A 23,033-nucleotide genomic window follows, 5' to 3' on the forward strand; every position below is an offset into this window, starting at 1 on the left:
TTGGGGGGACATTAGAAGTCATTTGGTCCAACCTCATGTGTAATGTGTGATTCTTGCTCATAGGGGTCTCACAAGGATCTATCAAACTTCTTTGTGCTTTTTGCATCTCTTTCTTTGTCTTCCCTTGTCTCTCGCCTCACAGAAATTTTGGGTGACTGCATGATTTATTTTCAATGACTGAGTTTCCCTCGAACTACATTCAGATCTCGTTTTAGCCACCTTTGACTTGATTGCTAGATTTTATTCACATGTATTCCATCAACAAATTTTATGACAAATCGTGAGGGCAAGGAAGACTGGGAAGAAAAGGGGTTCAGCCATAAACCGGGACTTTTTCTGCTTAGAATGTGCAACAGTGAAAGAATGTACTGCATGCATCTCCAGTATGCAAAGCAAGTTCCTCCTGATGGGTCTTATCACAACTTCATGACAAATTTCTAAAAATATTCCCTGCAGTTAGCAGTAGAGCACTGGGTTTCCAAGGGAAAGACAAAAGCAGGCATGCTGTGTGGGTTTCAGTTGGACGAGTAATCTGGAGAGTAAAGCAAATTCTTGTGCCTTTTTTTTTTTTAATAGGTTGTGAAAGTGACACAGATTCTGAATTTACATTCAAAATGCAGGACCATAATAAAGATGATATGTCATATCGAAGGATTTCGGCTATTGAACCAAAGTCCGCTTTACCATTTAATCGCTTTTTACCCAACAAGGGTAGACAGCCATCCTATGTGCCGGCGCCCTTAAGGAAGAAAAAGCTGGACAAAAATGAGGATAACAGAAGAAGCTGGACAAGCCCAGTCTGCATAGAAGCCGATGGAACATTTCCAAGGTACTGGGATGCGAGCTGATTGTTGAATTTTAAAATTCAGTCTGCTTTGTGAATTTGCCAGGATATTTAAATTTGGTAAAAAGGAATGGTCCTTAAAATGTATTTCGCAGATAACATAGAACTTCATTAATGAAGTATTTCTTTTACTTACTTATATTTTTAGTCATCCGTATCTTGAAGAGATTTCTTCCGTTTTAGAATGTCAGCGTATGATTTGCCGGTTCTTTTTTTAGATGCATGCCTTTAGCTCACTGGTTATCTTTCAGCTTCCTGGATGACTTACGTTGTTCATTGTGAGCTCTGCTGTGTTACTTTCTTCCATTATTTTTTTTCTGTGTTGACTGAGCTCAGTGGACACAAAAAGAATCCTTTTATTTCCCATCAAATCAGCAGAGCAAAGCATGATTTTTCGAATCCAGATTCCTATCAGAAGGAGGTGTATGGTTCTGAAAGTGGATCAGACTCGGAGGAGGAACGGAGGTTGCCGGATATAGTTTTGGATGACTTAGCCAACCGTAGATTCCAAATGAAAAAGAGGCCCGAGGGTTTCATCTCGAAAAGCATCTCTCCTAAGTCTTGTGCACCAGTCTTTTCTCCTGCTGACCCATTAGCCACTGAGCTATACAGAATGACGAGGTCAGAAAAATTTCTCTTGGATTGGAATGTCTATTATGCTCTTGATTTTTAATATGTAAAGTAACACCCCAGATGGTTTGCAATTTGTCTCTCTCTTTTAACACATTTTGTAGTTGTCTTTGGCCCTTCTGTATCAAGCTCTTCTCTAATTAAAATGAGATGCTATTATAATGCCTTAACTTTGTTGTAGGAGCTGGAATGATGAGACTGATGAGAATGGGAACTAATTGGCTGCATTCACAGTGTAAACTTTGTGAGACAGAAAGCATGCCTCTTGTGTTCTGTGTCACAAATTGCTCACGCGGTGTCTTAACTGGTTGGATGTTTTGAACAGTAACGAGAGGAGAACTTGGGGCACAAACGTGGAGAACTGGCCAACAGTACAAGAAACTTCAGACTCCTCTTGTTATTTGGAAGAGGCAGAAGAAAAGACAAGCATACCCAACACTGTAAGGGATGATCTTTATGTGCGAAAGCTAAGCCCCATCATGCCAAGCCCAGGGAATGCTTTTGATCAGTTTCTTCCCAAATGCTGGATCCCAGAAGATGTGAACTGGAAACGAATAAAAAGGGAAACTTATAAACCATGGTATAAAGAATTTCAGGGCTTCAGGTTTGTCTCTGTGCATGTTTCTTTTATTCTGGTGTCCACTCAGTACCCTGGCTGGGTACATTCTGTGTGTGCTTTTCATGAGAGAGGTTAATTTCCCTTCAACATCTGTAGAATTGCTAACTGAAAAAACTACTGTCTAAATTTAAACTTTAGGATCTGGATCGTAAAAAGTCCTCTCCATAGCCAGAGCTTGACATTATTTTTAGTCGCATCGTTCTCCAATTCTTTGTCTTCTTTTCTCTTTCCTTTCTCTATGTCACTCCACGGTAGAGGGAATTCAGACTCTGACGATGAGGATTCAGGCTCTGACAGAAGCTCCGCCATTTTTAGTAGAATGCAAAAAGCAGATCATAGGCTAGACAGCAACTGTCAAAGATGTTCACTCTTGCTGGAACTGGCTAAGAAATGGACCAGAAACTCCCGGGACACCCATGCAGCCAGGAGAACTAGTGGTGCTTCAGATGAGCCCAGGTGTACCTGCCTGCATGAGCCCGCCTGCTTGGAGTCTGGCCTGTGACGCCTGTGCCAGCTTCTGCGGCTACTTTAACCTCTGACCATGACGTGCTGAGTCATGAACACTTAGGCACTTAATGTTTAGTTATAAAAGCATAACATATGACATCGTGCTTTCTGTACAAGCATGTGAGCTTGAAATTCTATAGGATTAAATATTCTTTAGCACAATCACGTACAAGAGAGTATATAGTTACATGTGGCATAGACAGTTCTTGGGAAAACCGTTTTGAAAAGGCTTTTTAGGCAGTTGACCTAATTTTACAGTTGTGCTATGTGTGGAGCTGTGGAGAAAGGAAATAACTTATAGACAGACACTGGGACAGGCGAGACTGGTGGGAAAATGCAAAGAGAAGATTCATAGGAGTCTTTAATAAAGCTTCAGAGCGTTTTATTTAATCTGCTGACCACCTGTGCCTGTTGCATAAAGTGCTTGTTGCTCAGCTCTTGAAGATCATTGCTTCTCTGGGAGGGGACTTAGGCCGTTGTGGCCAATGGGATGAGGAAGGGGTGGAAGGGAACACTGTGTGTATCAGGGAGCTTCACTCTCTTCCTGTTCTGGCCCCATCACTTGGCCTCAGTGGTGCCCACTGAGAGATACACTCTGCTCTTATTCCTTTAAATGGTATCCAAGAAAGTCATGGATTACGGCATTAAATGCTGGTCTTTCTTCCCAGCGAGAGTCCCTCCCATGGCCCCCCAAAATAATTCACCCACAGTGACTGGCTAGTTGGTCTGCTACCTAATTACCTTTTCTCCCCAAATTTAATAAGATTCTCCCTTCCTTTTTCTTTTCTATGCTTCAGTCAGTTTTTATTACTTCAGGCCCTCCAGACATATTCTGATGACATCTTGTCTTCTGAAACACATATCAAAATTGATCCCACTGCTGGCCCAAGGCTCATAACACGCAGAAAGAATCTCTCTTATACACCAGGATATAGACCAGATGACCTGGAGATGCCAGCCCTGGATCCTGACTTAGAGAATGATGATTTCTTTGTCAGAAAGACTGGGGCTTTCCATGCAAACCCATGTGTTCTTCGGGCTTTCGAAGACTTAAGAAGGCTTTCTGGGCAAGACGATCCTGTAGAGCAAGATATAATACTGCAGTGTAGGGAAGGTGAACTTGTACTTCCAGACCTAGAAAAAGATGATATGATTGTTCGCCGCATTCCAGCACAGAAGAAAGAGGTGCCTCTGTCGGGAGCCCCAGATAGATACCAGCCAGTCCCTTTCCCCGAACCCTGGACTCTTCCTCCGGAAATTCAAGCAAAATTTCTCTGTGTACTTGAAAGGACATGCCCACCTAAAGAAAAAAGTAATAGCTGTAGAGTGTTAGTTCCTTCCTGGAGGCAGAAGAAAGATGACATGTTGGCTCGTAAGATCCAGTCTTGGAAGCTGGGAACTACTGTGCCTCCAGTCAGGTTCACCCCTGGTCCCTGCAGCGAGGCCGACTTACAGAAGTGGGAGTCCATCCGGGAGGCCAGCAGGCTTAGACACAGGAAGCGGCTGATGGTGGAGAGGTCAGAGTGTGTTTCTGCAAGGATTTGCTTGTCATGGATGGTCTTGTGTGACTTTTCTTGTGTGAGAAAGTGGCATCGTATTGCCCAGCTCTGCATGTCATGAGCCATTTGGAAGCTTCCTGTAAAACATTGATTTTGCTTTGAGAAACCTTTAGTCTTTGTGTGGAAAAAGTGCAATTCCATATTTGCACATCTCAACATCCCCTCTCTGAGACCTGTTTAAGAAGGTGTATACACAAATGTTGCCCTTGGCCTTAAGGATGACTGTGATACTATTCTGCCACATTGACGTTTCACGAAAATGTTTTCCAATTATATTTACAGAATTTTATTCTCACGTCCAGGCATTTCTGAAACAGTCTGGTTGTTTGGTTTTCCATGTTTCTCATATTTCGGAGTACATGATTTTTGTGTAAAAATTTCCCTTAAAATATGGCATTGCAAGTTTCATTTAACTTGATTTTGATTTTGACCTAGACTTCTTGGACTATCGATGTGTGACTTTTTAAATTTATGGTTTAAAGTTCAGTGCAAACATTATTAAAATGCATGAATGTTATTTGCTGTCTGCTACACTTTACATGTATGTAATTATGGCCATTTTGATAATGAGTCTGCATTTATGTGTTATGCAACTTGCTGTTTTGATGACTGTTCAGTTTGTTGAACTTTGGGATCGACAAATATTGGGTTAAATGAAATTAGTAGATCTAAATCTAACTTATTAGTTCCTGGCAACAGGAAGCTTTTTTAAAAATGGGTTTGTTGGTTCAGAGGGAATCAGGAAATTCTTTATCTTAATCTGAATTCCTTGAGATATGAGATCAATGAGATTTTGAGACATGATCAAGAATGTGACTGAAGAAACAACCTTTTGAGATTTGTCCATCTCTAGTTCAACTCTTAAAGATGCTGATTTAGAAACTAACACAACTAGAAAAAGTGACTTTTAATTTTTGGTTTTCTGATTTCTTAGACTCTTTCAAAAGATTTATGGTGAAAACGGGTAAGTTCTGTGGTTCACAGTAAAAAAAAAAATCTGCATTTTCTTTGTCCTTTTTGTAATACGTCCTTGCACTTCTATCCTGGCATGCCACTAAATGGGGGTGCTCTGTGCTGTGCATGAGACTTAAAACATGGGAAATCTTTCTTAATTCTGCAACCAAATGGTAATATTTCTGTCTGAGTGCCCAGTGCATGAAGTCCTATAGGACAGCAACAGTTTGTTTTATTAGAAGTCGAAAATTCAGGCCCTTTTTTTTTTTTTCCTTAAGGAGTTGATGAAAAGTCACAAAAACACGTGCCTGAGATTAGGTGTATTTATTTTGGTATCTGATTGCTGCATAGACCAAACCTCTCATTTCTGGGTGTTGAAGCCCAAATAACTATGTTTTAGAATATCTATGATGGAAAAAGAGTATTAGCATTTACTTTGAGGTTGGAACGCATGCAGTTGGCATTATCTGTGTACTCTCAGTTCAAGGGGAGCTTTGTTAGTTGGGATGGTGAGTGGCATTAGTCTTCCCTTGGTAGGATTTGGAAACACTTTCAAGATTCCTGATTAGGGTAAGATTTTATAACATGGCTGTATTATAAAGGCAAATCAGACTTCCAAAACTGCAAAAAAATTAAAATATTGGTAGTTTCCAATATAGCTGCAAGAACTATATTTAGAACTAATTCCCAGTTTTTGTCTACATTGGTCCTCTGTATCTGAGGATGCAGATCCTGGAGCCAATCCCCCTCGGTCACGGAGGGGCGACTGTCCTGTTGTTTAATTCTAGTCACCCGGTAGACATAAAATATGATAAAAATAATTCTCTGGAAATATTTTCCCTTTCTAGAATAACTGAGTTAAAATAAATACTTCTTTACTTTTAGTACACACTAACTATGTAGACTTAGTCATTCTTAGTGCAGAATAACCAGCTGGCTACATCTTAATATTTTATATCAAACTTTCTGTAACTTTGTGAACCTAACTGCTAATACTTTTTGATTGAGAAGAAAATTTAAGTATGTCAAATATTTTAATCTGCCTAAGCCTTTTCATCTCTAAGGTTCTCTAATTTTAAATTAATTAATTAATTAATTAATTAATTTTTGGCTGCGTTGGGTCCTCGCTGCTACGCACGGGCCTTCTCCAGCTATGGCGAGGGGGCGGGGCCACTCCTCATTGTGGTGTGCAGGCCTCTCATTGCTGTGGCTTCTCCTGTTGCGGAGCATGGGCTCTAGGGTTGCGCGGGCTGCAGCAGTTGTGGCTCGCGGGCTCAGTAGTTGTGGCTCGCGGGCTCTGGAGCACAGGCTCAGTAGTTGTGGTGCACGGGTCTACCTGCTCCCGGCATGTGGGATCTTCCTGGACCAGGGCTCGAACCCGTGTACCCTGTTTGGCAGGTGGATTCTTAACCACTGTACCACCAGGGTAGTCCCAGGTTCTCTGATTTTGATAGCTTTGGATAATTTTGATAATGTGGAGATCTTGGAAGGTACTAAAAATTACTATTTAAAGCAATATAGCCATTCTAGATGTCAAAGATGTAAAGGAGCGATGGGCACCTAATTTCAAGTACTTCTCAGCCATTGATTTTAAAAATCAGGCTCCCAGCATGCTTTAAGTGTGCCTTGCAAAGGCACATTATCTCCTATCCAGTTTCTCATGTGTGCTTAAAGCGTTAACATCAGGGAAGGTGAACAAGGCAATTTTTAGCATGACACTTAAGCATCTGCTAATCTCAATTCATCATGGGAAAGCTGTTTTAACTTGATAAACAAATCTTTGCAGTATCAAACATTTTGAATGATAAGTTTCAGAGGAATTTTCTTTGGTAAATAAGGCTTTATAATGTAAGCAGGTTGTTTTTCTTGACGGGGATACGTATACACTGAGTACAAGTGCTTCACGCGAATGTAAACCTGTACAGCTATTCCAATGGCTCTACCTGTTCCCTCTTAGGAACACACTGTATGACTGGGTTAAGGAAAGAAGAGAAAAACCCAAAATGCTGAGGCTCAGCAAGCTAAGGGTTTTCCTGGGCCAGAGCCAGCAGCAGCAAATGCCTTCTGTAGACCGTTTCAAGATTGCTGCTTGCATAGTACACTATTTGTTTTAAAGGCTGTTCCCCATGCCGTTTACTGCCAAGGTAACACAAATAAAGCAAGGTTGTCTGTAAATGCAGACTGATGAATAATGCATGACTTGTCAAATAATGGAAAGTCATACAGATATATCTTCAGAAAACTGAAGTGCATTTTAGACCACTTGCAATTAAAATATATTATTTGGGATTAAAAAAAATTCTCTCAGTTACCAATGTTTTTCTTAAATTGATCTGCAGTGAAAACAAAAAAAGATTTAAATTGGATTGAGTATAGACATTTAATCTAGAATTCATCTCATGTTTATAAACGGGTTTGTAAATGATTATAAACATGAAACAAGTGATATTTCTGGGTAGTATTCCTCTGGACATCGTGTATGTTGTCAAGCTTGGAACACTTACCTGGAAAAATCATTATTGCTCAACATCCTGTGATGGAAAAATAACGGCCTATAACATGAATGCTTTCTTTTTGGTAAGAACCAGGTTAAAGAGAAATGTACATCACCTTTTGCAGGCTTTGATTGTTCATTTCTGGCTTGCTTTTTATTTGGCATTTAATACTTCTCACTTTATTTTTAGTAAGACGCTTTGTATGTGGCAGTCATTTTCTCACATGTGCTTTTGTGTTGCATGATTTGTCTTATGGTCCTGTGACATTTGAAAATTTGGTTATGATGCCTCTTGGCAGAAGCTGTTAATGGCAAAGAATTTGTAATGGTATATAGCTATAATTTTGTAATATGATTAAGCCATTGAGTCTACTGCCAGTAGCAACAGGAAATGAACATTGATTCAAGGTGAAGTTGTAATCAAAGACAACTAAGACACGTATATTTTACTTATGGGGTTTTGGCCAAAAAATTCTGTAGAACTCTAAGACACGTAAGACAACAAGAAGGAAGGAAAAACAAAGTTGATGTGAGTTTCTTTCTGAAGATTTTGCCCCCAGGGGACATTCAGCAATGTTTGTAGACATTTTTGATTGTCACATTGGGTGGGTTGAGGGGAGCGTTGCTACTGGTATTTAGTGCTTTTATAGCCAAAGATACTGCTACATGTCCTACAGTACACAAGATTGCCCCCTACAATAAATAATTTTGGGGCCCCAAAATGTCAATAATGCAGCTCTAGAGAAACACTGATTTAGACTCTAAACCTATAAAGGAAAAGTCTCTTATGTTATCTTATCATTATAATTTATGGTAATTCTAAAGCCTCTGACCCTGGTTTTAGCATTAATTACTCTTCAGAGAATTCCTACAACACCTAATGGAAATATATTTAGAGGTGCATAAATAGGTATATTCTTATCTTCCCTTGAAAGGTGGGGACCCCAAACTTAGCATCATGGAATTTCTGTTTGCCATATAAGGTTATCGGTGATTTTATATTTAGGAAATTTTGCTGCATGTTGTTCCTTTTTGATCCCTTAGTTCCTAGATATTCATCTATAAATTTCCTGAGATTGTGTTCTAAAAAAATATCGTAACACTAGTCCCTGCACTGTGGGAAAAGAAAATAAGATTTTAGTGATCTTGTTTTATAATCTACTCCCTTTTTCTTAAACTTCCCCTTCTTTCTCTCTTCACCCTACATGCTATTTAAAAAAATTCTATTCAACTGAAAATGCAACATAATAGACCTGTATTTTTTTGGAAAAATCCAAATGCAGTTTTAAATTGGAGCTTTTGCAAATAAGGAAATACAAGGGTAAATGAACTGCAAGGGAATTCTTTGCTAGTAAATAGTATCTCAGTTTGCAGAGGTAGACAGGTAGGCGTTATGTGCATTTTAGAGATGTGGAGAAAGAGAAACAGATGCCACAGCTTTCCCAAGGACCTGCAGCTCCTGAGTTGCTAGAATCAGACTAGGGTTTCGTACAATGAGGTAATCCATGGAGACTGCTCGGCGGTTGTTGTTGGCACACAGTAAGCCCTCAGAAGTTTAATATTATGCTGTTAACTCTGATAAGGAAGGAAAGAATTCTTCATGATCTGGCTGAAAGACTCCTACACTCAAAAAGTTCTCGATTTTATCAGTGTGGCCTGGGGTGACCTCTCTAATTTGAAACTGCTTTGGGAGTTAGTTTTCAGTAGATCTCTAATGAGCATATTTGCCTTAATAAGAATAGTTGGTGTATAGCACCAGATGGTTATTGAAATGCCATCAACATAACCTGACCCATTATTTCTCCTAATGACTCCTTCCTGGCTTAGCAGACAAGGAACTGAGGCTGAGAAAAGTTAAGTGGTGTTAGGTGGGGGTGAAAATTGGTGCCTCTGCTGGGTCTTACTTCCTGTCTCATTCTGGTGCCTGGCTCAACCTGTATGGAATGTGCCAGGCTTTCTAGAGGTAACTTTATCGATCCAGGGAACACAAGGGGCTCATATTCCTGCCTTCCACAGGGACTTGTCTACTCTAGCCGTTGTTTGACTTACTTTGTTCATATTGGGGGGACCTCCTGTGTGCCAGGCTCTGTGCTTTGGGCTCCCCGGAGGGTGATGCAGCCTTTGCCCATGGTGATACCATGTTTTCTGAAAAGACACATGTTAAGGTTTCATAGTGCAGGAGGGTGAGGGCTGAAAGGGTCTGGGCCAGTTGAGACTGTCCAGCCTTCCTCCCACCAAAAGATTACTTAAAATATTTACATTTCCAATTTTGTTCTGGAATTTATGTAACCTCATGTGTTGGGCATCCACATTCCCCTCGTACCTTCGTCCTGAAAAAATTTTCTTTTTAGTGAGTCTGTTATTGTATTAGTTCATATAGCCTTATTCTTTGCAGTTATGACTTGAGTTTATATTCTCAAATCATATGATGATTTTTATATAGTCATACCTAGTTAATTATATATGATGTTAACAGCTCAATATATAATTTCATATATGTACTCATATATGTAATTCCTTAATATTCTTGAATAAATCCTATAAAGCTTTCTGTATAACACTTTGGGGAGGAGCCACAATTTCTTACAAAATTAGAAACATTTCATAGCTGGTTTATTTTGCATGATTAACTATGCTAAATCATACCTCATTCTTACCACAGATGTTAAATGAGTGTGTCCTGCATGCCCTGTTCATGTGTTTTCCTTCCAGGCAGCATGTGAACTTGTGAGGGAGGAAAGCTCAACATGCATGCATGCTTGCACACTACATATGACATAATGCTGAGTGTTAAGTGCCACAAGAATGGTATAACTAAAGCATCGCTTTTTGCAGGAAGACTTTATCAAAGTGGGAGAAGATTATCTAGGTCATTAGGACATTTACGAGCACCTACCAGGGGCTGGGCACTCTTTTAGGCGCTGGTGATACAGCAGCAAACAAGTCAGACAAAATTCCTGCTGTATAATCTTACAGGGCGAGGCAGGTGATGTGTAAATAACCATACAATTCAGATGGTGATAAACGCTATGGAGAAAACGAGGGATAATGTGAGTCAGGGGAGAGGGGCATTAGCTCGTCTTGTAGGGTGGTCAGGGGAGGAAACCCCTGAGGTAACATTTAAGCAGCTGACGGGAAGTGAGAGATAAACCATGTGCATATTCGGTTGAAGAGCATTCCAGGCAGATTAAGAGCAGGGAGGGAAGAGGTTGGGCCTGAGCAGGGAAGCCAGTTGGCTGGAACAGAGTGTGTGAAGGGGAGCTCAGTGGGGACAAGAGCAGAGAGGTAGGCAAGGGGCCAGGTGGTGGCAGACATTGAAGGTCTTGGAAGAACCTGCTTTTAACTCAGGTGAGATGGGAAGAAACTGGTGGGTGCTGAGTGGAGTTCTGTCACGACCTGAGTGCAATTTCAAAAAGGTCCTTCTGGCTGCTATGTTGAGAATACGCTGTTGTGCAGAAAGTGGTGGAAGCAGGGAGACTGATTATTGTAATAATCCGGGCAGGAGATAGGAGGGCCTGGATCAGGATGGCAGTGGTGGAGGTGGTGAGAAGTGGTTGCCCCTAGATATATTTAGAAGGTAGAGGGACAGGATTTCCTGATGGGATCAGTTATGTATAAGAGAATGAGGAATCTGGCATGACTTAAAGATCTTTGGCCCAGGGCTTCCCTGCTGGCGCAGTGGTTGGGAGTCCGCCTGCCGATGAAGGGGACACGGGTTCGTGCCCCGGTCCGGGAAGATCCCACATGCCGCGGAGCGGCTGGGCCCGTGAGCCATGGCCACTGAGCCTGCACGTCTGGAGCCTGTGCTCTGCAACGGGAGAGGCCACAGCGGTGAGAGGCCCGCATACCGCAAAAAAAAACAAAAACAAACAAACAAAAAAAGATCTTTGGCCCATAATATGAAAGGATGGAGTTGGCTTTTGTTGAGATGAGGAAGATGTGAGACCATGTTTTTGGTCTGTCAAGTTAAGTTTGAGTTGCCCATGAGACTTCTAAGCAGAGAATGAACAGGAAGTTGCATGCACCCAACCAGACTATAGTCTTGCAGGGATCCTGAGGAATGAGTGGCATTTAAAAAGGCATATATACTGGTGAAGGGTTTCTAAGTTGGAGGGAAGAGTTCAGGAGAGACCTTTACTGGATTTGGAGCCTGGGTGATAATTTAAGAAGCTTTTAAAAAAGTCTAGGTAAGAGTTGACTGTGCTCTGATCTAGGGTGTTGGCAATAGAAATGGAAAGAAAAAGACACTGAATAAGAGGACTTGATAACTAGGGAGAAGGGAGAGAGAAAGGTGAAAAATGGTTCTTCGGTTTCAAATGTGGGTAATTGGGGGCAGGTAGCATCACTGATAAGAGGAAAAGCAGGTTTGGAGACAAAATTGAGTTTGGCTACATCAACAATAATCATGTGTTTAGTAAGTTACCATTTACAAAATCCTTTCTAGGTATTATTTCCATTATCCTTTTACGGTGGCCGTGCAGAGATGTTTATTTAACGAGCAATTGGAATTGACTCAGACTGGGCCTAGGCCGTGGATTTGGGGGAGTCATTTACATAGAGAATGTAATTGAATTCCTGAGCTGGCTAAGGGCAAGCATGTGATTAAAAAAATGTGGTGATGGCAAAGTCTTGGGGAAGGCAAACTTAGGGGCTCAAGAAAGAGAGGGAGAGTTACTTAAATAACTAAAAGTGGAGTCAGTTACAATGAAATAAAAATTTAGAAAGATTGATAGGAAAGAACATTTTGGGCACCCCACGTTTGAAAGCTCTGTGTGTCTCTCTTCTTCTCTCGTTCCTCCTAGCTGCTACTCAGTATTCAGATCTGACACCTCTCTTTCCTGGAGGCCTCCCTCAGTCTCCCTTCTCTGGTGTAGCTCACCATACCCTTCTGTGTGCGTGTACAGCACACGTGCCTCATGGGCGGCACCCCACTCTCCTCAAACTACCCTAGCTTGAACTCTTTGACACCTAACCCGCAGTACGTCCTCACGGCAGGGGTCACACATGGACAAAACGAAAGCTGCCTTAACAAAAGAGAGGATTATAATAGAGGTTATATTGTCACTGGCTATTGGAAAAACCACCTGTGGTCTTTGAGACCAAGCCCAGTGCAGTAGTGGGGCGGATGTTATAGAATCTTTGAGAAGCAGTGGCACATTTATTCTGGTATTGAACTTGAGGAGAAAATATCAGGTAATCGTTAAATTATTTAATAAGTGCTCAGAAAAGGCAGCCAAACCTTAAAAGATTATCTCTGGGGGAGATAGAAAAATAAAGACAGGTGATTCTAGGGACTAATAATTATTTTTTTCCTAAAGTAATCTTTTTCTGCATCGACTACCTAAATATGAACATTGGATTATTTTTTTCAGACTTGTTCAGGGTTCATTTAGCCATTTTGTGAAAGAATTCATGCTTGACTTGAGTGCTAGGCTCTTGTTTCTGCGTTTTGGAAAAACACCATTTATCTCTGTAGTGCTATTTCTGTGATATTATCACGAAAGCATCTAGGTAGTACTGCAGAATTTTAGATGGAATTTCCAAATATAAGCCCAACCTTCCAGTTTTACCTTAAATCCGGTCACATGAACCTTGGTTACCATGGGTATTTTTGTCGTAGGAGCAAGTCCATGAGTGATGTCAGCGCAGAGGATGCTCAGAACTTGCGTCAGCTGCGTTACGAGGAGATGCAGAAAATAAAGTCACAGTTAAAAGAACAAGATCAGAAATGGCAGGATGTGAGTATTATTTTTATTGGGAGGTGGGGAGGCAGGGAGGATGTATTTGTTTGACTCTTCCTTCTTTAAAAAGAGAGTCAGTATACTCAAGGGACGATTTTCCTTGCTATTCCAGATTTCAGTTCTGTAGAAAATGTGATGTTTTAACCATTTCGGTCTATTACTGCTACATATCTTAAAGGCCATTGTATAAAACGGAAGCTGTTTGTCTTCTAATATTTTCTGTGAGTTCTCAAAAATGAGAAGCTGCTTCCGTGCAGTATAGGTAACTTGTTTACTTGCTTTGGTGGTTGAACTTGGCGTATGACTGTTACCGATGCTCATGAAAGGAAACACTTTGCTCAAGGTTTAGGGAGAACAGGGGAGCAGAGGGTCCAGCCCAGACACTGGGTATCAGCAGGGAGAGAGGAAAGGGTTCTTAGAGTTAATAGAGGAGGTTTGGGGAGAAATACGAATTATAACTCAGTAATATTTTGGTTGAAAAAGCAGTTATCTAATGTGAATCAAAATTAGGTGTTTTTACAGCGCTGACATTTGGATAAAGATTTAACCTTTAGTTTTGTCCCTGGCAGAAGGGAACTCTACCCTTTGAAAAAGCGTTAATTGTTTTACACCAAAGGAGTGTAAAGAAATACGATAGATAAACTACACAGAGCAGACCCAAAGAAGTCTGAGGACAACCTTTTGGTAAGAGGGTTGAGTGGTAGCATAAACAAAAGGGCTAGAGATAGTAAATCTTAATTTTCCAAGGAGTTAAAGATTACATAATACAGATGAAACCTCTGCCTTGGCCATGTTTCTAAATTCCAGTTCCTCTTTTATTTGGGAACGCATTTTAATTGTCAAGAAACAGAAATTCAGTGTCAGTTTGCCAAAATGCATGATGACTGAGGCTGAAAATGAGAGGTATGGAGGGTTTATCCCTTAGGTTAAGTCAGACGAAAATTCACGCTGGTTACCTTGTAGGACTAATGTGCACTGCTTTTGTTCTTTCTGAAAATAGTTCATATGGATTTCAGGCTGTTTTTTGAAGCAGGAATGGATGGCCCTGTCTGCTCCCAAAGGGTATATATGTGCCCTGGGGATGAGTTTCCTCTCAGTTTGAGAAGCTTACATGAGCTTCTGTTGGGGCTGCAGTGCCACTAGGAAGCATGGGATTTCTCTGTTTTGATGACATAGAAAAGTTGGTACCATCCAAACTGTCTTAACCCCTGGGTGTCAGAACCAGCTTAGGCTGCTAGGACTAATTTTAAAGGAGAATTAGGTTGATTGTCCTGGGGTCACCCAGCTAGGTGAGACTTAGGTTCCTGGATGTATGGAAAGCAGATGTCCACTTGTTCCCGTGTAATCCTCCTTACTGCCCTGTCTTTATGAGGAGTTGACCCGCTTTGAAATCACATACTTGAGGCTGGCTTCCCCATTAAAGCCTTTCCAAACTCCGCCTTCCCCTGCCTGGGATAGAAGTGATCACTTTCTCCTTTGGATCCCTGCTCTCTCACACAATCCTATCACACTCATTGTTGAACTTTATTTACCTGTCTGTCTTTCCCTCTAGACTGAGAGTTCCTTGAGGGGAAGTGCACCTTATTCATCTGTGTTTGTGGCCCCCTTGTCTCAAAGTAGGGATTGAACTCAGTATTTGTTAAATGTATGCTTCTACGTTTAGCCATTTTACAGTCGCGTTTCTCTTCCAGTCTGACTAGTGAAACATGTCATTTTGTGTAAGAGTCAGATTATTGGAGTGAGATGGAAATGAATTTGAAACAGTTCCTGATCTTCTCTGACCTGGCATCTAATTACAAGCATTTAGCATTCTTGGTGAAATGGGCAAGTGAGGCAGGCTACCTGGGAAAACAAAAATGGGGCCTATCTTATTAGGTCAGGGCTTTTAGACAGATACATGAGATAAAAGGCTTGGTACAGAAACGCTGGCTATAAAAAGCAAAATTAGGGCACCTTGGCATCAAAGTTGTAGTGAATAGTTTCAGCGATGTAATGGGATCCTCTGGCGCGCTCTCACTGCTGGAGAGGGTGTGTAGAAATTCAGGTGTGCCTGTGCTGATGTGATTTTCTTCTGTCAGGACCTTGCAAAATGGAAAGATCGTCGGAAAAGCTACACTTCAGATTTGCAGAAGAAAAAAGAAGAGAGGGAAGAGATTGAGAAGCAGTCGCTTGAGAAGTCTGAGAGAAGATCTAAGACATTTAACGAAATGCTGCAGGACAGGTAATGAGGCTGAATGCATCTCAGGGTTGGAGATACCAGTGTTAGAAATAGATATTTTGTGTAAGTGTAGTGGGATGTACATGTGCACCGATATTAAACTGTCATTAAATGTGCATAACCTTCGAGCATTTTGCTCTGCAGTGAAAAAGCAGAGTATTGCTGTAATAAGTAGTGACTTGGATTAATGAAAGAAATGAGTCCTTAAGGGTGGTGTACGTAATTTCTTCATTTTACATTGTATATTCACATGCAGGATTGGCTATATATGCAGAAAATAAACAACTTTTTCTCCTTTTAAAGTAAATTTAGGAATGGAATGGTCGGATAAAACCAGCTCTTACTCTTAACTAAATTGTGTAAAAGTATAGCAAAGTTCTTTTTCATGTCTTCGTGGTGCAATTAAAATTGTATTTTTAAAGGAAGACTATATAAACATCAGTGTGAGGGTTTATTTTTTTTCATTGCAACATAACAGGATAAAGGTCCAATTTTTACTTGCCTGTGGAGCAGTTACTATGTGAAACCTTGAGATATTTACAGGTCAGGGAGAAGGCAAATAGTCTTTAAGGATAATGTCAAAAAGGAAATGTGCTGTCAGGTGAAATTAAGCAAAGCTCCTTTGTCCCCTAGAAGCCAGTGGTAAACACAGTTTCATTCACTTAAACGCAATGCAGTTGGCTTGAGAGGTACTCCTTACTAAATGGTAGCCGTGAGACTGTTTCATCAGCCTCTCTATAGACAGGAATGGTGACTTTTAATCTGCAATAATTTTCCATGGAAATTCTATCAAGCTGTGTGAAATTATAGACTAACTTGATCTTAATGAAAGTCTGAGTCTTCTGTGGTCTTCTGTTTTTACGAAGCTATTATAAATTGTGTACAAGAAAACTCTCAACCCTGTTAAGAAATCCACATCTTTGGAGGGTTCAAATTGGTCGTCAATTAGTTATCGTTATAGTGTGTTAATTTTGGAAGCGTTATACACTTGTGGATGAAATTTTGAATAATCCCTTATTAAAGTTTTCTTATTAAAGTTTCTTTACAATTGCATATACTTCAGGGACTTTTTTTTAACCTCTTTAAGAAAAAAAAGTCAAGCTCTTAATCTTTCTTAGTGTGACATTAAAAAATTTGCATGTATTTATTCCCACATTCTCTTAATATTGTGTTATGATATGAAGTCAGTAGTCCTTTTGTTCCCACCCATTTTTTAATGTTAATGACCAAAATAACATCTGTCTCTCCACCTCTGTGTGTCAAATGCCTAACTTTGTGGTTTTGGTGTTTCTTTCTGCTAAGGGAATCCCCAAATCAGATGTCTACAGTGACATCGAGGAGGAAACTGTATTCTTCTGATGATGGAGTGAATGAAGAAAAACTTCCCCCTATGCTGACTATGTCAGAAGTAAGTTCCCAGAGTGAGAGAGTAGAAGAGAAGGGAACCACTTATCCGACGGAAATGCCTAAGCAAGATTCTACAGCTTTTGCAAAAAGGGAGGCTACTATCACAGCTGAAATTCAGCTTCCTTCGAAAAGCCCCGTGGAAGAACAACGCCCAGCCTCTTTGTCTTCTCAGCATTCACGACAAATGGAGTCAACTCGAGTTTCAGCTGCTCTCCCTAGAAGTTACCAGAAAACTGATGCGGCCAGGTTAACGTCTGTGGTCACACCAAGACCTTTTGGATCTCAGTCAAGGGGAATCTCATCACTCCCGAGATCCTACACGGTAAACGTGTTTCTACTTCACTTAGTCTGTTCGCCAGCGCAAAATACCGGTGAACTTGTGCAGAGGTTTGAGTTACAGATACTTGATGGGTAAAATGTATATAACTTGTATATAAAGCAATTGTATTTTTACCAATTTAGATTCAATAGACATTTAATGCTTAAAATATAGCAACGATGCAGAACTGATTAAACTTTAAATTCAATGAAAGTCGAGCTGATACATTTTAAAAAATAAGTAATCTACGTTCTAAGGCAGAGCATTTATTTTTTAGTGTCATATTTTCTCAAATATATCTTTTGTAAAGTATTAGGTTGCACTGTATGAAGTTGCCAATAGTCAGTTCTTTTTGACCTACAAAACAGCAATTTCATGTGGTTTAACCTAAATATTTTCAGGTGATTATGCACAAAGTTCTATTTTTCCTGATTTCCCACTTCATTAGAACTTGATATATTTGATTATAGTTATTAAAATGTATCTCATGGTTCAAAAAATACATATTTTTATTGGGGTTTTAAAGGATATAGACTCATTTGCCCTGAGAATGAAGCAGGGCTGAAAGTGAGTGTATTATTTTGAATTATTTAAAAGGAAGCAATACAGTCTTGAGCACGTTGGTGTTCAAATTCCTTTTCCCTCTGCCAATGAGGAATGCTAAAATTCGAAAATAGAAAAAATTTGATTAAAAAAATTCAAGATGAGGGAAGCCTGCCTAAACTAGCCAGAAAAACCGCTGACCATTATATTAAGTAAACACAGGCATATTTGACAACATAAAAATTAAATTTATATGGTAGACACCATTAATGTAGTCCAAAAGACAATTTATATAGGCTCAGAAAAATATTAGTAAAATGTATTTTATATATAGGTTTACTATCCCTGAGATTTAAAATGCAAATTGATAAGGAAAGATAAACAGTAGAAAAGTGAATACAGAAATGAATAGTTCAAGGGAGAGGGAATTTAAATGGTTGGTAACATAAAGTACATAGAAGCGTGTTCAGTCTCATTAGAGCAAGAATGAGCTGTACAACTTTTCACCCATGAGATTGACAAAGATTTAAAACATTCAAAACGTCTAGTGTTGGCAAGGATGCAGGGACAGAGACATTCTTATACATTACTTTGGGAGTGCATTGCTACAATTTTTAAAGATATACATATATATATATAAATAATATTTTATACTACATACATAAAATATTCTTTCGTCCAGCAAGTCTACTTTTGGGAATCTGTGCTATAAAAATATTCTGGTTATAAAAAGATGTGCAATATTTTTGGTATACTTTAAATGACATTGAATGCATATCAAATGAATAAATTGTAGAGATCCATAGTGTGAAGTATTCAGTTGATCTAGTTTAGATTTCTGTCTGTTGACCTGGAGTGATGTAGATGGTCAAAGCAAGTTTCAGAGGTCTGTTTATAAAATAAACACTTTTGTAAAAAATAACTACTCCTACCACTTCATATGTACGGATCTGTTAGTGTGAAACCATGCGCCAAGCTTTTAGTAGGAGTTACTTTGCTGAGGGAGGTATATATTACTTTCATTACTTTAAAGTATTAATTTAATGTATATGCTTTTTAAACAGAAATCTAACAGAATACGAAGTTTAAAATGATGTTTCCTATTTAGATGGATGATTCTTGGAAGTATAATGGAGACGTAGAAGGCATTAAGAGAACCCAAAGCAGCTCGGTCAGCATCTCTGTGCAAAGACCTGACACGAGCCAGCTTGCGTCCAGGTCATCCAGCGAAACAGAGGCATCAGCACCCAGAGAAAGTGTGATGAGGCTGCTCTCTCCTACACCCACCTTCTCATCTCCTTCCCAGGGCCAGGCTGCCACTTCGAAAGACACGTTATCTTTAACATCTAGCCCTGATTTAACGTCTGAGCTTGGAGAAGGGAGAAGCTCACCACAGACAGAGGTCTCAAGATCACAGGTGGGTTTGGGAAGGCTTTTCAATCACCTGCTGCCCAGAAACATAAGTAATTAAATCAGGAAACCACGTTTCTAACCTCTAGGCACTACAGTCTGGGCTGATAATGTAGGAAATGACATTGCATTTTATTTGTAACAGATCTTGGCGGAAGTAGATCTCTTCCAACTCTGAGTTGATGGATCCAGATGACCCTTGTGATACGTGTGTATGGAGACTTTTTGGACCAGTCTCCCTGGAGTTGGCTGGCTTTGCTCTCTACTCCCCATTTCAGCAGCTGTTGCCTTGCACCGTTAGCCCTCAGTAGTCCGGGTTTGGGTGCAGGAGTCACTCAGGAGGTTTTAGATGCAGGTCTAATAGAAAATGGGTAATAAAAGCCCCTTCTCAGGGAAGTGAACTGACCACAAGGAGAAACTGGTACACATGAGAGGGGAACTTCTTTCTCTACCATATGAAAAATCCTAGTGACTTTCGATACTAATTTGTACTTTGGGAAGCCTAGAATTTTGTACCACTCCTTTTCTTTTAAGGGGAATATTGAGGCTTAGTTACAGTATGACAATTGCGTTCTTTAACATTTGGAGTCCAAATAAAATATACCATCAGATGAAGAAGGACTGGGGGCATTTGTAGTTTTTCCTACTGAAAATCCCACAGATGACTTTAAGAGAATTATTAGGTAATGAATGTTCTTTTAGTTATGTTTTACACATAGGCTAAAGAGTTGTTGCTTGTCTAGAGAAGAGAAAGAAACTTTTCTCTTTTAGAGAAAAACCTTCAATAAGCAGTTTGATAGTTGTATGAACCCCTTAGTGTGGAGATGCTTTTATGGTTCTGTGACTTAGTCCAGCATTTTCTGATGCCTTACTAAAGTGTATTTTTTTCCCAAGGCACAACATCAAGTATATAACTTGGCCCAAGTTATATTAATGAAATATCTCTGTGTCAAATATGATACAGCATATTTTAGTATCGTTAGTTTTTATTAGTACAGGAAAGCTTTACAAGTTTAAAGTAAGCTTTTTTTCGTTGTGATTATGAAGTACTCTGTGCTTGAGAAAACTTGGAAATGCAGGAAAACATACATAAGAAAAATGACTTGGTAATCCCATCATTAGAGATACTCTGTAGCATTTAGATATAGTTCTTTCAGTTTTCCCATGTATATTTACAAAGATATCTAAATCCAGTCTCTCCAGGTTGCTAAAATCATTGGTTGTAAATTATTTTTTTAACTTCACTTTTAAAGAATTGGGAATACGTAATTAGCATCATCAGTCTCAGTGGATGAGGACTGTAGCCTCTGTTATGCTTGGGGAACAAAAGGTACCATGGATGAATAATAAAGAGAGAAGCAAGGTGTCTTTTGTTTTATGGACTTGCCTGTTTGCCTTCGCCTTTTCAAACAGCAAATTCCACGCAACAGCCTGATTATTGTACTGTGTGCTCAGTGGTGGTAACTCCTTCAGGGTGGCAGTTGACTAGCTGCATCAGTGGATTAAGAAAAAGAGGGTGTGGGTGTGGCTTCCAGGTTAGAGCAGTTCAGAGGAATGTGAGTTAACATGGTGTGGTTTCAGGTTTTATCATTAGTGGATTTATGCTCTTTAGTCACCCAACTTGAAATGGAATGCTACCGGGCAAAATTAGGCTTGACTTAATAAGTGGAGCAATCGGAATTCTTGAACAAATGTATATATCGTATGGTGACTTGCCTATCCCTGAGATGCTTGGTGTGTCCACGTCTGCACTCTGAGGAAAGTAGCTTATGTAGCATCACCCTGCTCTTGTCACTGAGAAGGAGCTGACTGACTTGGGAAAAGGGCTGGGAATGCACAAAACAGCCTAGGACCAGTATGGCCAGGGCATACGCAACACTCCTCCAAACTACCTAGTTCTAGGAGTTCAGAAAAATAAAACATGGTGTCTGGCTGAACATCTAGATGTCTTTCTCTCTTTTTTTTTTTTTTTTTTTTTTTTTTGGTACGCGGGCCTCTCACTGTTGTGGCCTCTCCCGTTGCGGAGCGCAGGCTCAGCGGCCATGGCTCACGGGCCCAGCCGCTCCGCGGCATGTGGGATCTTCCCAGACCGGGGCACGAACCTGTGTCCCCTGCATCGGCAGGCGGACTCTCAACCACTACGCCACCAGAGAAGCCCGATGTCTTTCTCTTTTAATTGAAGCGTACTTGATTTACAATATTATATTAGTTTCAGGTAGACGTCTTGGTAGCTTTGTAGGAGAGTGTTCTTCAGGTCCTCTTCCTTACTCACACTTGTGCTGGCAGTGTCCTTTCATTTCTTCCTACAGCATCTCCCTTGATGTTGTTACCCTTTTCTATCCCTGCTTCCGCTACCCTAATTCCAGCCCTTTCCCTCATCTGTGCAAACACTTAGTAAATAGTCACGTCTTTGTGCGTTCTACACAAGGCTGGCACCAGGTTAATTTGCATGATGCCGGGCTGGACTGGGTAATTTCTCTGCTTCAAAGCCCCCAGTGGCATGTTGTGGTCTGTTCAGTGAAGTTCAAAGCACTCAGGGGAACACCGAGGTCTCTCATGACTGTTCCCAAACTCCCTTTGTAGTGCCGAAACGGCTAATGTTTACTGAGTAGCTGCTATGCCGACCAGGCTTCGCAAGGCATTGTTTTATTTAATCCTCACAGTGACCCTCTTATTGCTGTTTTGTAGCCATGAAAATGGAGGCATGAAGTGGTCATGTTACTTGCCCAAGGCCATGCAGCATAGCGAGTGGTTGGAGTCAGGATTTGAACTCAGTTAGTTTGTCTCAAGATTGCCTTCACTGCCCTGTGTTGTGAGAAAGAGAGCGGAAGTAGGTGATATCTAGCCACATGAGTCTGCTTGATATTTCTGGAACATACCCTATACTTTCATGAACACATCATATATATTTTTATTCTTATTGTTGCCCTATTTAAAAATGTTCATTTCACCCATCTCTGTGTTTTGAAGTTCTCCTGTTCCTTCAAAGCACAGGAAGCTCGGTTCCTTCATGGATCAAGAGATCGCCTCCCCCTTGTTGGAACTGAACTTCCTACCCTTGCAAGTTTCATTCACTGAATGCTTCCTTTTCCATATGTTCGTTTCTCCTTCTCTGGTATTGTTTATACCCTCCATAGCCTTTACCCATAGTTGGCACTTAAGTATTTATTGACTTGAATTACATTCAAGGCCTTGATTACTAGACTGAAGTATGAACTTGATTCAGCAGGTAATTTAGGTCTTTATAGGTTCTTTAAGATTAAGGAGTGTTTTAGGAATGTGAGCACTGTGATGCTATATAGAATTATTTGAAGGAGGCGAAATCTGGGGGCAGAGATGGGCTAGGAGCCTCTCACAGAACTGTGGTAAGAAGGGAGTTCATGGCATAAAGAAGCAAAGACTTAATGAGGGAAGAACTTAAATGACCTCGTTTAAAATCTGCCCAGGAGTTTCTTTCTCACCTCCATTGCTAGTCTGGAGTTCTGTTTCTCTCTTTTCCCTTTTCTCACAGACTTCTCTTATGGTACTGCTTCTTTTCCAGCCTCCCCTGCCAGACTGGGCTGCCAGGGCAATTCTTGGGGCACCCGAACAAGGGGAGGCAGTGGGACTCCCAGAGTCCTCCGTCCTGCTCCAGCTGCCTCACAGATGTGGCTTTTCCCCCAAATTGGTGTTGCATACAGGGTTTTGTTTTGTTTTGTCTTGTCCAAGCCTTCTGCCCCCAAATCTCATCCAAATCCACATTTCAGGACCTTTGCCCCAGATTTTTAAATCAGAACCCAGAAATAGGA

The 23,033-nt window shown here is 40.4% G+C and overlaps 1 protein-coding gene across 15 annotated transcripts in view; it reads left to right on the forward strand.

Moving 5' to 3' along the window:
• The window catches only part of LMO7 (LIM domain 7), a 202,207-nt gene that overhangs the window by 149,971 nt on the left and 29,203 nt on the right, over window positions 1-23,033 (forward strand). For 4 of the 15 annotated variants that reach the window (XM_060287887.2, XM_060287889.2, XM_030838648.3 and 1 more), the window contains 8 exons: window positions 577-829; window positions 1,800-2,078; window positions 3,398-4,117; window positions 5,094-5,123; window positions 13,228-13,345; window positions 15,427-15,569; window positions 16,869-17,295; window positions 18,944-19,252. In XM_060287887.2, coding sequence (XP_060143870.2) covers window positions 577-829; window positions 1,800-2,078; window positions 3,398-4,117; window positions 5,094-5,123; window positions 13,228-13,345; window positions 15,427-15,569; window positions 16,869-17,295; window positions 18,944-19,252 — 2,279 coding nt within the window. Of the gene's footprint in view, window positions 1-576; window positions 830-1,219; window positions 1,466-1,799; window positions 2,079-3,397; window positions 4,118-5,093; window positions 5,124-13,227; window positions 13,346-15,426; window positions 15,570-16,868; window positions 17,296-18,943; window positions 19,253-23,033 lie in introns of those variants that run through there. The other 11 variants (XM_060287894.2, XM_070044069.1, XM_060287896.2 and 8 more) reach the window with 4 other exon arrangements.

Source organism: Globicephala melas, chromosome 18, assembly GCF_963455315.2.
Source record: "Globicephala melas chromosome 18, mGloMel1.2, whole genome shotgun sequence".
Classification (NCBI taxonomy): Eukaryota; Metazoa; Chordata; class Mammalia; order Artiodactyla; family Delphinidae; genus Globicephala; species Globicephala melas.